We start from the raw sequence: 13,878 nt of genomic DNA, 5'->3' as shown, positions 1-13,878 counted from the left end.
GAGTTTCAACGCTCCTGCGTATTGTTTAGGAAAACACATGTGGTAATCAAAACAGAATTTGTAAAAGTCAAAAAAATAAAGAAAGAAACAAACAAACAATGATACACATGGAAATTATTAACACCAAATTCAAGAGAGTGGGTGCCTCTGGGGCCGGGGATGGCATGCGGGGGGCTTCGACTTTATCTGTGACGAGTTGTTTCTTAGAAACTGTTTTATAAGTACAGGGAGGCCGCTCAAAATGCTCAGAAGAGGTTTTAGTGGGAAATGTCTCTACTGTGAGGTTGATCAAGAAAACGAGGTAACCTCTCATCTCCACGATATGATCTCATAAAATAGAGCGGAATCGTGTCCTGTGTGGAGGCGGGTTGTGGGGGAGCCTCGATGGCTCCCACGTGCCCTGGGAGGTCGGGGGGCGGGGGGGGGGGGGGAGTCTGGCACCACATGCCTTGCCTGGGGCGCTGAGCAGAAATGATGTGTCTCTTGGAGGCTGAGGCAGTAAAGAGCCATTTTTCAGCCAACTCACTCTTGCTCAGTCATGGAGATACTGGTGGCCTCGTGTTCCAGACGGTGTAGCCGCAACATGGAAGGGTGTGGCCGCTCGGCACCAGAATTTCCATGAAGGAGAAATAAAATTTTTCTTGATTTAAGATGCTGATATTTGGGGGGGTGGGGAGGTGGGAGGGGGGAGATGTGGGTTGAACGCAGCAGTGAAGGCAGTCAGAGTTGCCCTTAAAAAAACATTCGAATTGACCGTAAGCTACAGCATTACACGTTTGTGTTTCTGGAACCTCTCTCAATAAATCAAACACTCATTTTTTTTTTTTTCTTTCCCCTTCCAGCACTGGGACTGATCACTGCTGCTGCTTCTAAAGTCAGCCAGTGTGTGTTGGGTAAAAATAGGCCTTCGATTTAAGCACGTGTTGGGGGGCGGGGGAAGGTCTGTAGAGCTGAAATCCACGGATTGGCCTAAGCTAATGTGGAAATGCTAGGACCAGGACTCCAGAGCACAGAATAATAAGTAAGCACAACCAAAATATTCATTAGCAAAAATGCCAACAGCAATTCCTTCTGGATGGTAGGATTAAAACTTACCTTTAAAAAAAAAAAAATCTCCATACTCGTATCTCCTGACTTTCCTATGCTGAATATGCGTTTCATGATGACAGAAGGGATACTTTAGGCAATGATGGGGTTTTGGTTTTTGTAGATTTTTTTTTGGTATTTTGGTTACAATGCTGGGTCCCCAAAATATCTTTTTCACTCTTGCCCCTAACACACCAACTAAATGTGAAGTTATTCTAATGGATCAGGTGGCATCTCAAAGCAGAAACCTCAGAAGGCAGCCCCCCCCCCCCCCGCTAGGTACTCAGGACATGGGAGATGGACAGGCAGCGGCTAAGGCAGCCTGGAAAAGACCCAGGTTATCTGGCCACAGGGACGTTTGTCTTTTTTTCTCTTTTTAAAAAATATTTATTTATTTTTGCGAGAGAGGAAGAGTGTGAGCGGGGAAGGGGCAAGAGAGAAAAAGAATCCCAAGCAGACTCCCTGCTGTCAGACTCGGGTCTCGAACTCACCAACCGTGAGATCATGGCCTGAGCCAAAACCAAGAGTCGGCCGCCTACCCCACTGAGCCACCCAGGTACCCCGAGGACCTCGGTCTTCTAAAACCCAGTACCACCACCCACATCCGGTGTGAGAAGAAAACAAAGGCTGTGGCCTCTGCCCGTACGCACCCCAGGAAGAAAGGTGAAGACGTTGTACTTCTGATTGTTGATGACATTTCGAGGGTACCTCTGGTCCCTCTTCTCGGGGTGCCCCAACCACACAGTGCGGGGCCTGGGCTCCCCTCCGCCGCAGCATCTCAGCCACTCACAGCACCTGTGGGAAAGACACAGCCACACCGTCAAGGCCACGCCCACACCTGTCCACTTCTCTCCGAACGTGTTCCTCTAAAGCAACTTTACTGGGTCAGGACAACGGCCACGAATGGGACTTCCTCATCATGAGAGGGGAAAACAGAGCCAAGGCTTCTAAGAAGCTGTGGTCCAAAATATGCTTTGTCCACAAGCCCAGATTACTTACGTCATCAAAGTGTAAGATTCATTTTTAAAATGAGATTTAAGTTAAAAAGTAAATACAGAGCAACACATTACCTCTATTTTACATTTTGCTGATGAGAGAGGAGAGCCCACAGCAGTTATAATACAACACCCACGGAGAATCTCATTCAGATTTCTACCTCAATCTGTGTCTCTCAAATTGCAATTCTAATCACTCCCAAAAATGTCTATTTGCTTAAAAATAAACAAAATAAAAAGTAAAGCAACCAAGTGCGCCAAGATGTGAGAAACCACAGAGCCCGGCCTTGAACGACTTCCGTCCTACTAGAAAACCTGGTGTCTTTCCAGCACGCTGCCCGGATCCACCAAGATGACCAGGTAAAGAAGGGGAGAATCTCCCCACACCCGGATCTCCTTTGAGCAACAGCCCAGAGGAGCCAGCCAGGAAGACACTGGCTCGGGGCCCGGTGTCACCCAGAGCCAGGCCAGCGTGCCCACTGTGGACCGACTGAGCCCCCAGCTGCCCGGGCTGCCCTGCGAGGTCGGCGCATTCGTGCACCTGCTCCCAGGTGGCCCGCACAAGGCAGGGCAGTCCAGGTCCGAGGGAACGAAGCCACTCTTGAGAACACCTGTCCTTGCGGAGAGCCCAAACACAAGGCAGAAACCCCAGCCCTGCCGGCCCCCCCACAATGTTGCCAAGTGAAGTGAAACCAAGCAGACAGGGAAATGGTGACTTATGTAATTACAGGTCCACCACGGTCCTCCCTTCTTCCCATCCTCCTACGCGCCAGGCAGGCCCTGGTGGGGTGCTGGGGTACAGAGCGGAGCAGACTCCGCCCCTGGTCATCAGCAAGCTGCCTGTCCAGATGCTCAGAATTCCCATGACGAAACACAATGCTCTTCCTTAAACATAGGATCTTCGGGGGCACCTGGGTGGCCCAGTCGGTTAAGCATCGGACTTTGGCTCAGGTCACGATTTCCCAGTTCGTGAGTTCAAGCCCGGCATCAGACTCTGTGCGGACAGCTTGGAGCCTGGAGCCTGCTTCTGCCTCTGTGTCTCGCTCTCTCTCTGACCCCTACCTTACTCGCACTCTGTCTCTCTCTGTCTCAAAAATAAACAGTTAACAAAAAATCAAAGAAATAAAACTAACATCTTCATTCCAGTAAATCGGTGCTCGAGTGGAGCGTATGTCATAAGGACAGGTTTTACTCCTAGTAACTCATCTGTGCTGGCCCCGTTCTCAGTTGTCCAAAGGCCAGAGACACACGCAGGCCTGGACCAGAGGGACCCAAACCGCTGCTGTCTGTGTATAAGCAGCACCCGTGCTGGCCATCGGTGGACACTCGCTAAGTGCACACTGAAGGCAGGAAGCAGGAAGGAGAGAGGGGGAATCACTTGACGGGGAGCAGACCTCTGGGTTAGTGGAAACCGCGGTCGTGACTGACCCCTCCGTGATGTGAACCAGCACCCCTCTCCCCATCCTGTAATAATCCTGTAATGATGGCTCCCGCGGTTGTGGGTTTCTAAGCGAAAGCTAGAGAATGAACCTAACAAAACCATCAGGTCGGCTGTTCACATGACTTTTGTCTGTTTTGTTTTAGCAGAACGTTCTGCACAGCAAGCTCCCAGGTCGGGCCACTCGTCACGTAAGCCGCAGACGTGTGCGTGTGCACAAAGTGGCAGGAGGGTCGTCGCAGGATGCACTGTGGCGGCAAAGGATGGGAGAGGGGCTCGGTGTGGTTCATTCTCCGCGAAATTCAGAACAGTACGCATTTATCGAGCGTCCCGCTGGAACGAAGGACAATTTGGTCCGGGAACCGCATGTTGGAGCAGCATCTTTGCTCCTTTCTCACAGTCCCACGACAAAACAGGGGTGAGCATTCGGCACCAGCTAAAATAAAAACTTTGTGGGAGTGCAAGCTGGTGCAATCACTCTGGAAAACAGTATGGAGGTTCCTCAAAAAACTAAAAATAGAACTACCCTACGACCCAGCAATTGCACTACTAGGCATTTATCCACGGGATACAGGGGTGCTGTTTCGAAGGGACATATGCACCCCCATGTTTATAGCAGCACGATCAACAATGGCCCAAGTATGGAAAGAGCCCAAATGTCCACTAATGGATGAATGGATAAAGAAGATGTGATGTATATCTATATCTATATAGCTATATCTATCTATCCATACACACACAATGGAGTATTACTCGGCAATCAAAAGGAATGCAGTCTTGCCATTTGCAACTATGTGGATGAAACTGGAGGGTGTTATGCTAAGTGAAATTAGTCAGAGAGACAAAAGTCATATGACTTCACTCATATGAGGACTTTAAGAGACAAAACAGATGAACAGAAGGGAAGGGAAGCAAAAATAATATAAAAACAGGGAGGGGGACAAAACAGAAGAGACTCATAAATATGGAGAACAAACTGAGGGTTACTGGAGGGGGTGTGGGAGGGGGGATGGGCGAAATGGGGAAGGGGCACTAAGGAATCTACTCCTGAAATCACTGTTGCACTATATATGCTAACTAATTTGGATGTAAATTTAATAAACAAACAAATAAATAAATAAAAGCAAAACCAAAAACAAAACAAAAAACTTTGTGTCACCTGAGCCAAGCACAGTCAGCCCCGACGGCACGTCATTTAGCCAACTTGACCTCATTTATTCACTTTCACCTGCACTGGACATAACCTGCACACGTTCAATACACGATCAACCTGACTTTCAGGTCAATAGCATTTACTGGACACTTACCAACAACAATAACATAAGACCAGTAATCACTGCTTCTTTTTGGTCCCCTGCTCATTCACCTACTTACTCTGTCTTGTGTGTTCGGCGTGCTGGGCCCTCACCTGGACACTGGGCATTCAGGAGTGAACGAAACAGATGGCTCTTCCCCCTCTGGAGCTTATTCTCTAGTGGAGGGAGGGAGGCAGGGTAAACCACCCAAATTAAATAAGGCCTGGGCAAGCAGGGCGGGGGGGGGGGGGGGGCGGGTAGAGGCGTGTGGCTCAGGGAGACTGGATGGTCAGGGAAGCTGGTGTGACGGCTGAGCCGGGGGACAAGCAGCGGCTGCATGCAACCGTACAAAGGAAGCACAATCTGGGCAAACGGGAACGGAAACCCAAGATCCAGAGGTGGGAGGCAGCCTGGTGCACGTGCTCATGGAAAGACTGGCGTGGCTGGAATACTCCAACCCCAGGGGAGCAGGGCAGAGGAGGAAGGGGCAGCCAGAAGACACGGGGCCTTGTCTGGGGCAGAGTCTGGAGTCTACTCCATGCACAGCGGGGATCACTGAGGGTCACCGGCAGGGGCTGGCCTGATCCGATTGACATTATTGAACGGTCTTGTCTGCCTGCTGAGCAGAGAAGACCCTGCAGTGGGCAAGAGTAAGAACAGGTAATAGCTGTGAGGTTGCTTTTTGGGGTCATGATGTGTTTGAATATTGATTGGGGTGACGGTCACGCAACTCTGTGAATATACTTAAATCTGCTAATTGCACACTTTCAATAGGTGAACTGCAGGGTACGTGAACCGTATCTTAATAAGGCTGTGTGTTTACCCCCAAAAAAGGGGAAACGGGGATTGTTTAGCAAGCTACTGCCATCATCCAGGCAAGCAGAGACAGCCGTCCAGACTAGAGTGGGGCAAGCGGGTACAGAGTTCCAAAATGTTGCGGATGTAGAAATGCACCCTCTTTAAACAAGCATACGAAGAAATGCATTATTTCATGTAACGTTCACAACAATCCTACATGGCGTGTGAGCATTGCCCCCATTTTTTTCTTTTTCTTTTTTTTTTAAGTTTTTCTATTCTTGAGAGAGAGCGAGAGTGGGCGAGCTGGGGAGGGGCAGAAAGTGAAAGTGGGGCAGGCGCAAAGAGAGAGAGAATCCCAAGCAGGCTCAACACTGTCAGCACAGAGCCCGATGCGGGGCTCAGACCCACGAACTGCGAGAGCACGACCCGAGCAAAACCCAAGAGCTGGATGCCCAACCGACGGAACCACCCAGGCGCCCCTGCCTCCATTTTCACAGTGGAGACACTGAGCCCGAGGGGACTCAGTGATTTCCCCAACATCTACACTTCACTGGCTCCGCCTGAGCAGGGGAAGCTGGCCTTAAGCCCAGGCCTGTCGGATCCAGATCCGGAGCGCCTGAGAGCCCCCTGCACCGCCATTAATGGCCTGATCAGCACAATTATTTCACAGCATTTTCCTAGGCTTTCATCTCCTGAGGCTGGAAGACACCGTAGGGGCCAACGAGAGCCGCGGCCGCCTGCCTGCGTGCTCCTCGGGGCCGTGCCTGCCCCACACCCACTCACCTTCACACCTGTTGTGAACTTTCCGCCTCTCGGCTCCACGCACAGCCGCCCTTCAATACCTGCTCTGGGATGACAGACGTAGTTCCCTTCCGCCTCTCCTGTACAGTGAGCACAGTGCTAAGCTTTCGCATAGAGGGCCCCGGAGGGACACCGCTGGAGGACAGGCTCTCCTGTGCTGCCCAGGCAGCGGCCCAGGGGATCAGCGGCACGGGCGTGAGGCCACCCAATGGCGCTCTGCCCAGCCCCGCGCCCAGGACGTGCTGTCCCTCGGAGTCCTCCAGGCCCCACCGTGGCCTTGTGGAGACCTCCCCAGGGCCCTCACAGTGGGGGCATCCTGCCTCCTCTGCACCAGCACCCTGATCCCTTCACCCCCAGGCTTGTCTTCCGAGGTCCTCCTGTCACTGTAGCCCCAGTTGTCCCATTCCCCTGGCACAGCCAACGTGTCAACCACCAGCTGTGCCGGCCACCCCACGTGCACCCTGGGGGTCGCTTTCTGCTTGCCCCATGCCTGCACAGCAGCTCCTGCCCTGCCTTCCAGCAGCCTGCACTTGCCCGTCTCCACCTACATCTGCGCCCCAGCCTTGGGGAAGGGCCCCCTTCCAAATGCATCCTTCCTGGGTCCACTCCCTTAGCCTACACTACCCCCAGGGTTTTCTTCTACAATTATCCTTTATCATCACTTATTAAGCCAATTCCCTCCATCTCTCCATCTGGGTTAGCTGGGCCAGACCCACCCCCTAGCCCCAGGTGTGGTGAGCACGTGGTAAGGGGCTCAACAAAGGGCAGCAAGACCCCGGCTGAGAGTCTCACCAGAAATACTAGGAAACAAGTGCCCTTCACCGTGACGTTGCTAAGGTGGCAGAAAACAAGTGTGGGGCTGCAGGTGGCCACCTTGTCCTTCTTTAGGGGACAGTCGGCCTGAGAACGGAGTCACGAGGAGGAAGGCAAAGACCACAACAGGTTCCTGACACCTTCGGGCATCGGTCGGTCCATCTGTCCACGCCCTGGGCTTTTCCGTCTTGGGAATCAGTTCGTCGGTTTCACTTCACTTTCGCTCAAGGCAGTTTTAGCTGGGTCTGTGCTAACCACTGCCTGAAACCTCCTGTCTGCTCTTCCTGTCTACCACACAGCTGCACTGTCCTGGAAGACACAATCCTGTGGGTTCTGTGTGTCTCCAATTCTAAGCTTTTTTTTTTTTTTTTTAACATTTATTCATTTTTGAGACAGAGACAGAGCATGAATGGGGGAAGGTCAGAGAGTGAGGGAGACACAGAATCCGAAGCAGGCTCCAGGCTCTGAGCTGTCAGCACAGAGCCCGACGCGGGGCTCGAACTCACCAACTGTGAGAGAGTGACCTGAGCCGAAGTGGGATGCCTAACTGACGGAGCCACCCAGGCACCCCCCAATTTTTTTTTTTAGTGTTTATTTTTGAAAGAGAGCGAGAGAGAGATGGGGAAGGGGCAGAGAGAGAGGGAGACACGGAATCTGGAAGCAGGCTCCAGGCTGTGAGCCGTCAGCACAGAGCCCGACGCGGGGCTCGAACCCACAAACCGCGAGATCATGACCTGCGCCGAAGTCGGACGCTCAACCGACTGAGCCACCCAGGCGCCCCATCCAGTTCCAAGCTTTTAAAGGGCACAGTCAACACCTTCCAGCCTGCATCCTATTACCCTGACCTCACTGCTCTGACTTCTCTAGCAGCACTGTCCGATGTGGTAGCTTCTCCCGCATGTGGCTATTTATGGGTAAATTTAATTAAAATGGAAGAGGGCCGCCTGGCTGGCGTGAGTTCAAGTCCCACGTTGGGCATGGAGCCTACTTAAAAAAAAATTTTTTTTAGTTTAAATTAGTTAATTAAAATCGAAGAATTCAATTCCCTATTCCCGCTAGCCACATTCTGAGTGCTCTATGGCCACATGTGGCCCACAGCTAGGGACTGGGCTGCGCAGATTCAGAACGTTCCAGGCATGGCAGGAAGTTACACTGGACAGCGCTGCTTAGAGCATCCCTTGCTAGACATCGCCTTCCGCCTCATCTTCATGTGGTATCAGCGCCCAGGACGCACACAGGAACATCGGTACTCGGACCTCGCAACTGACAGAAATCAGGCTAAGCGATTTTCATACACACGTGGTGTTTCCTACAATATCCAACCATCCGTACCTCCTACCGTCATGGTACAGGCTAAACTTGCTTACCTTAAACTAGGGTCAATTTTGGTCCCACCCCAGGAGCACTTGATGATCTCGAGACATTTTTGGTCGTCACAAAGGGGCGTCCAGTGGGGGTGGGGGTCGGGGATCCTGCTAAACGTCCTACAGTGCACGGGGCAGCCCCCCAGCAGAGAATGGTCTGACCCCAAATGCCAGCAGCACCCGGGGTTGAGAACTCCTGCTCTAGACTTTATTTACATGAATTTTAAAGGGAATTTCTTTTTTTTTTTTTTTATGTATATAAGTTCATTTGTTTTTTTTTTGTTTTTTTTTTTTTAATTTTTTTTTCCAACGTTTTTTTTTTTTGGGACAGAGAGAGACAGAGCATGAATGGGGGAGGGGCAGAGAGAGAGGGAGACACAGAATCGGAAACAGGCTCCAGGCTCCGAGCCATCAGCCCAGAGCCTGACGCGGGGCTCGAACTCACGGACCGCGAGATCGTGACCTGGCCGAAGTCGGACGCTTAACCGACTGCGCCACCCAGGCGCCCCTAAGTTCATTTGTTTTGAGAGAGACAGAGACACGGCGAGCAGGGGAGGGGCACCGAGGGGGGCGACAGAGAGAACCCCAAGCAGGCTCTGCACCGCTAGCTGTGGAGCCCGACGCAGGGGCTCGAACCCACGAACCATGAGACCATGACCTGAGCCCGAATCAAGAGTCTTGGGCTTACCAGACAGAGCCACCCAGGCGCCCCTACGTGAACTGTAAAAGGTAACTTTGTAGTATTATCATAAATGGAAAACCAGGATCACTCCCCATAAACACAAGGTAAACATCAAAAATCAACACAATGAAAAGCAAACAATGTTACTAAATTCAAACTAGATGCAGTGGCTCTGAGCCCGCTGCCTCCAGCCACTTCTCCCCGTTATAATGCAGCGACAAGCAAGTGCCGGCTCCTAAAAAGTGGGCCCCCACAGGCTTAGAAACATTGAAGGAAAACTGAAAAAGGAAGGAAGTACCCTACTGCATGTGTCAACGTGATTTAGTTCCTGTCCATGAATTGCGTGGACCTTTTCACCGCTGTACCTACGTATCTGCCTGCCCATATTTGGGGAACTACTGTCCCGCGGTAGAAGCTTTGGGCTTGGTGGCAAATTTACAAGCCAGCACATCCCCACCACCCCCCAACCCCCACCCCATTCCAAACAGAAGAGATGGCAGCCAGGCTCCTTCTCAACGTCTGCGTTTATACCTGTGACTCTCGCTACCCCCCGAGGCTGCCACCACACCCCATCGGTCCAGAGCATGGACCACAGTCCCCTGGAGGCCCCAGAGGGGCAGCTGCCGGGCGCTGGTTGTGGCCGCCACCACCCTGGCGCCCTGGATTGCCGCTACTGTTTCTTAACACCAAACCAGGCTGTCTGTCACTTGCCATGACGAAGCAACTCCTACGTCTCTAGGGTGAGGGGTTACAAGACAGGATTCCTTAAGAATGAGAAATTACTGGAGGGACTACAGAAGAAGTAACGGGTGAGAGCCACAGCTTGGAAACAGCAGGCCCATAAGGGGTAGAGTAGGAAACGCCAGCTTTGAAGTCAGACGGACGTGGGTGCAGAGCCCAGCCCAGCCCAGCTCCACACTGGCTGTGTGGCTTGGGCCTCCTCATTTTCTGTGATCCCCACTCTTTCTCTCTATAAAATGACAGTAAGACTTGCCTTGCTGAATTACCAGGATTCAGGACTTTATATATGAAAGGGATAGGACAATACCCAGCACATGACAGGCATTCCATTAACGGTACATATGTATTATTTCTCTTAAGTTACCTTTCCAGATTAAAAAAAGAAAGAAAGAAAAGAAAAGAAAACGTGAAACAATGTTTTCACCTATTGACAGCAACAGCTATTCAACTAGGTTAAGATGTAAGGCTACAAATAGTTTAGTTCACACTGCTTTTAGCTTAGACCATTTAAACAAAGGAAACCTAAAGTAAATTTTTCTTACGATCTGACTAAAACAGACGAAGGTCTTGCTGGAGGACAGCCCGCTGACCAGACGTCAGGTGGTTTCACACAATCTGGCCAAAAGGCAAGGGAAAAGCAAAGATCACAGAGGGAAGCGCCAAGGGAACAATGTTTCTGGAAAAGTAACTACTGTAACAAGGAGCTGCCACCCGAAGAAATGAACATCTCAGCTCTGGGTGTAACCGCAATCCGTGGGCACTCAGTAAATATTTGCTGAATTGCCTGCACGGTGTTGCTGAACTTTCCTAAAGCCAGAGTCTGGGAAGTTGTAGTCTCTGTGTTGACACCAGGAAGACCCAGGAAGAATGTAAAGAAAGGGGCACCTGGGTGGCTCAGTTAGTTGGGCGTCCGACTTCAGCTCAGGTCACGATGTTGCAAGTTAGTGGGTTCGAGCCCCGCGTCCGGCTCTGTGCTGACAGCTCAGAGCCTGGAGCCTGTTTCGGATTCTGTGTCTCCCTCTCTCTCTGCCCCTCCCCCATTCACGCTGTCTCGCTCTGTCTCTCTCTCTCTCTTTCAAAATTATATAAAATTTTTAAAAAGATTTTTAAAAAAGAATGTAAAGAAGATTAAAAGCAATACGGAGTTGGCTAACTTGACAATAATTATATTAAAAATAGATAAATAAATAAAAGCCGTATGGAAAAAAGTCTACAGCGATGGTTCTCCACAAGGTGGGAGGGGTGGGGATTTGCCCGTGCCCGGGGGACACGTGGCCATGTCTGGAGACCTGTTTGGTCACAACTGCAGGTGCAGGGAGGTACTCCTGGCATCTAGCGGGTACGATGCACAGGACAGCCCCACACAGAGGACCGCCCAGCCCCAAATGCCAATAGCCTTGAGTCTGAGAACCCTGGCCTGGAGCAGCACTGCCTGGTACATTTCTGCAATGGGGGAAATGTTCCCTCGAGCCACATGTGGCTGTTGAGCGCTCAAAATGTGACATTTACAGTTTATTCCATTAATTAATTTAAACAGCCACATAGGTCTGTGTATAGCATGCTGGACAACAGGACTGGAAGAATGGAACTCAAGCTGTTAATAAGCACAGATGCCTGGGGAGTGGGTGCTAGAAGGCATGGAAAGGAAGGTACGAGGGAAATTTTTGCTCTGTGTTCTAAAAACATCTAGGAGGCTTTTTTTTTTTTTTTAAACTAGGGTAATATCAACTCTGAAGTCAGGGATACCTGGCTGGCTCAGTTGGTAAAGCATGTGACTCTTGATCCGGTGTGGTGAGTCTGAGCCCCATGTTGGGTGTAGAGATTACTTAAAAAAAAAAATAAAATCTTGGGGCGCCTGGGTGGCTCAGTCGGTTGAGCATCCGACTTCGGCTCAGGTCATGATCTCACAGCTTGTGGGTTCAAGCCCCACACCGGGTCCTGTGCCGACAGCTGGGAGCCTGGAGCCTGCTTCGGATTCTGTGTCTGCCTCGCTCTCTGTCCCTCCCCCGCTCAAGCTCACGCACTCTCTCTCTCTCTCTCTCTCTCTCTCAAAAATAAATAAATGTTAAACATTTTTAAATAAATTAAATCTTTAAAAACTAAAACTAAAAATAAAATCTTAAATCAGAAAGAATGCATAAAAGGAAGCTAGTTCACTGAAGCCTGAATGTATCTCTGACCATAGCAATGGCCGTATCAAAGGAAGGAAAACTGGCTGGAGGAAAAATTGGGTCGTATCAAAGGAAAAGGCCAAGTCAACGTGGCAATTTCTCTCTAAACAGAAACAGATCCTCTGGTCTAGCAAGCCCACCTGGAGGGGTGTATCATATAGGGGGTCTAGTATGGGTGAACATCAGGAAAGACACAAGGATGCTCACGGCCGCAAGACAGCAAAACCCTGGAGATGAACAAATGCCCATCAGAGAGGAACCACCGTGCGACGGACCTACAACAATCAAAGAGTGAGGCTGACGCACACACTGACCGGGGAAGACCCAAGTGATGAAGGGGGAGGGAAAAAAACCTACAGCAAAAGAGATGCAATTTATTATGCCGTACTGTGATCAAAATAGCATAATAATATATAATGGGGAAATAGTACTGAGAAACAAATGCACACACACACCAGACTGTTGACTCCGGCTCTCTTGGAAGAAGGGGGCAGTCACGGGTGGGGGCGTCTGTCGCCGTCCCTAGTTCTCCGACCCTGGAAGTCTTTCCCTGCCGGTGCCCTCCTGCTCAGGAGTGCAGGACACCTCTCGCAAAAGTGTGACTCATGCTGCATCCTGCCCCCACCATGAGTCAATCATTGTGGACTCAAGCCCAAGCCTGTCACGTTTCATCCCAGGTCCTCGGTTATCAAGCCACTGACTACAGCCAGAGCAAGTGAGCTCAGGACTCTGCTGTACTCCTCTCCAACTTCCAACCCCTCTGCAAGACTCATTCACATCAGATGTCCTTGGGCAACCCGTTCTCCCCCTTCCACGTGTCCTTCGAAACCCAACTCCCCGCTCTTCACAGAGAGAAGAGAAAGCAGCTCTGTTCTCCCTTACGCTTCACCTGCCTGGAAAACTCAAACCTACAGACGCCCAGCGAGCAACATACAGTAATAAATGAAGAAAAATAAACACAGGGTCCAGTGGGACAGGGCACACTGCAGAGCCCAGAGGTGTGGGAAGGAGCGGCCATCCTACCTTGACCAAGATACACCCTCACACAAGCCTAACACGACAGACCGTAAGATTCTTCGCGACAAAGACAAAAAGCACAGATTTTGAAGCCCAAACCCTCGGTTTTTAAATGTTGGTAACTGATGCAATGTTTAAATATTATGCAAAACTAAAACCACACAGAGGTATCAGTTTTTACTTAGCATGATAACCAAAATCAAAAAGCTTAATAACACCTGTGTTGGTCAGGATGAGCAAACGGACACTTCTACTGCTGGGGGGGGGGGGGGGGGTCCAAATCAGTAGAACCTTGAGGGAGGGTAACCTAGCAACAGCTCTCAAAATTACAAATTTACATCCTCTTTGATTCAGTGATTCCCCTTTGAGATATTCCAGACGTCCTACCATGGCCACAAAGCCTTATGTTCAACGCCATTCACCATGACGCTCTAGCAATAACAAACCATTAGAAATAACCTAGACGTCCATCAGTGATAGATTGGTTAAAAAAAAAAAGCGTGGTAAGTCTGCTCAATGAAATCCTTTAGAGCCATTTCTTTAAAAAGGGAAGGAAAAAGCTTTTTATGCACCTGCTACGGAACAGGCCCAGTGTGTACTGTTAAGTAAAAGAAATACATCGTACTGTGCAACATACGTGAGCAGCTGCATAAAGAAGGTAAAACTCTGTGTGTGTG

At 50.4% G+C, this 13,878-nt stretch overlaps 1 protein-coding gene across 3 annotated transcripts in view; it reads right to left on the bottom strand.

Annotated features, from left to right (window-relative positions):
- ATP9A (ATPase phospholipid transporting 9A (putative)) overlaps positions 1 to 13,878 on the bottom strand; it is a 129,668-nt gene that overhangs the window by 97,296 nt on the left and 18,494 nt on the right. For all 3 annotated transcript variants that reach the window (XM_042980139.1, XM_042980141.1, XM_042980140.1), the window contains exon 2: positions 1,737 to 1,881. In XM_042980139.1, the coding sequence (XP_042836073.1) occupies positions 1,737 to 1,881 (145 nt within the window). The remainder of the gene's footprint in view (positions 1 to 1,736; positions 1,882 to 13,878) is intronic.

Source organism: Panthera tigris, chromosome A3, assembly GCF_018350195.1.
Source record: "Panthera tigris isolate Pti1 chromosome A3, P.tigris_Pti1_mat1.1, whole genome shotgun sequence".
NCBI classification, from domain to species: domain Eukaryota; kingdom Metazoa; phylum Chordata; class Mammalia; order Carnivora; family Felidae; genus Panthera; species Panthera tigris.
This window is presented reverse-complemented; position numbering and strand designations above follow the sequence as displayed.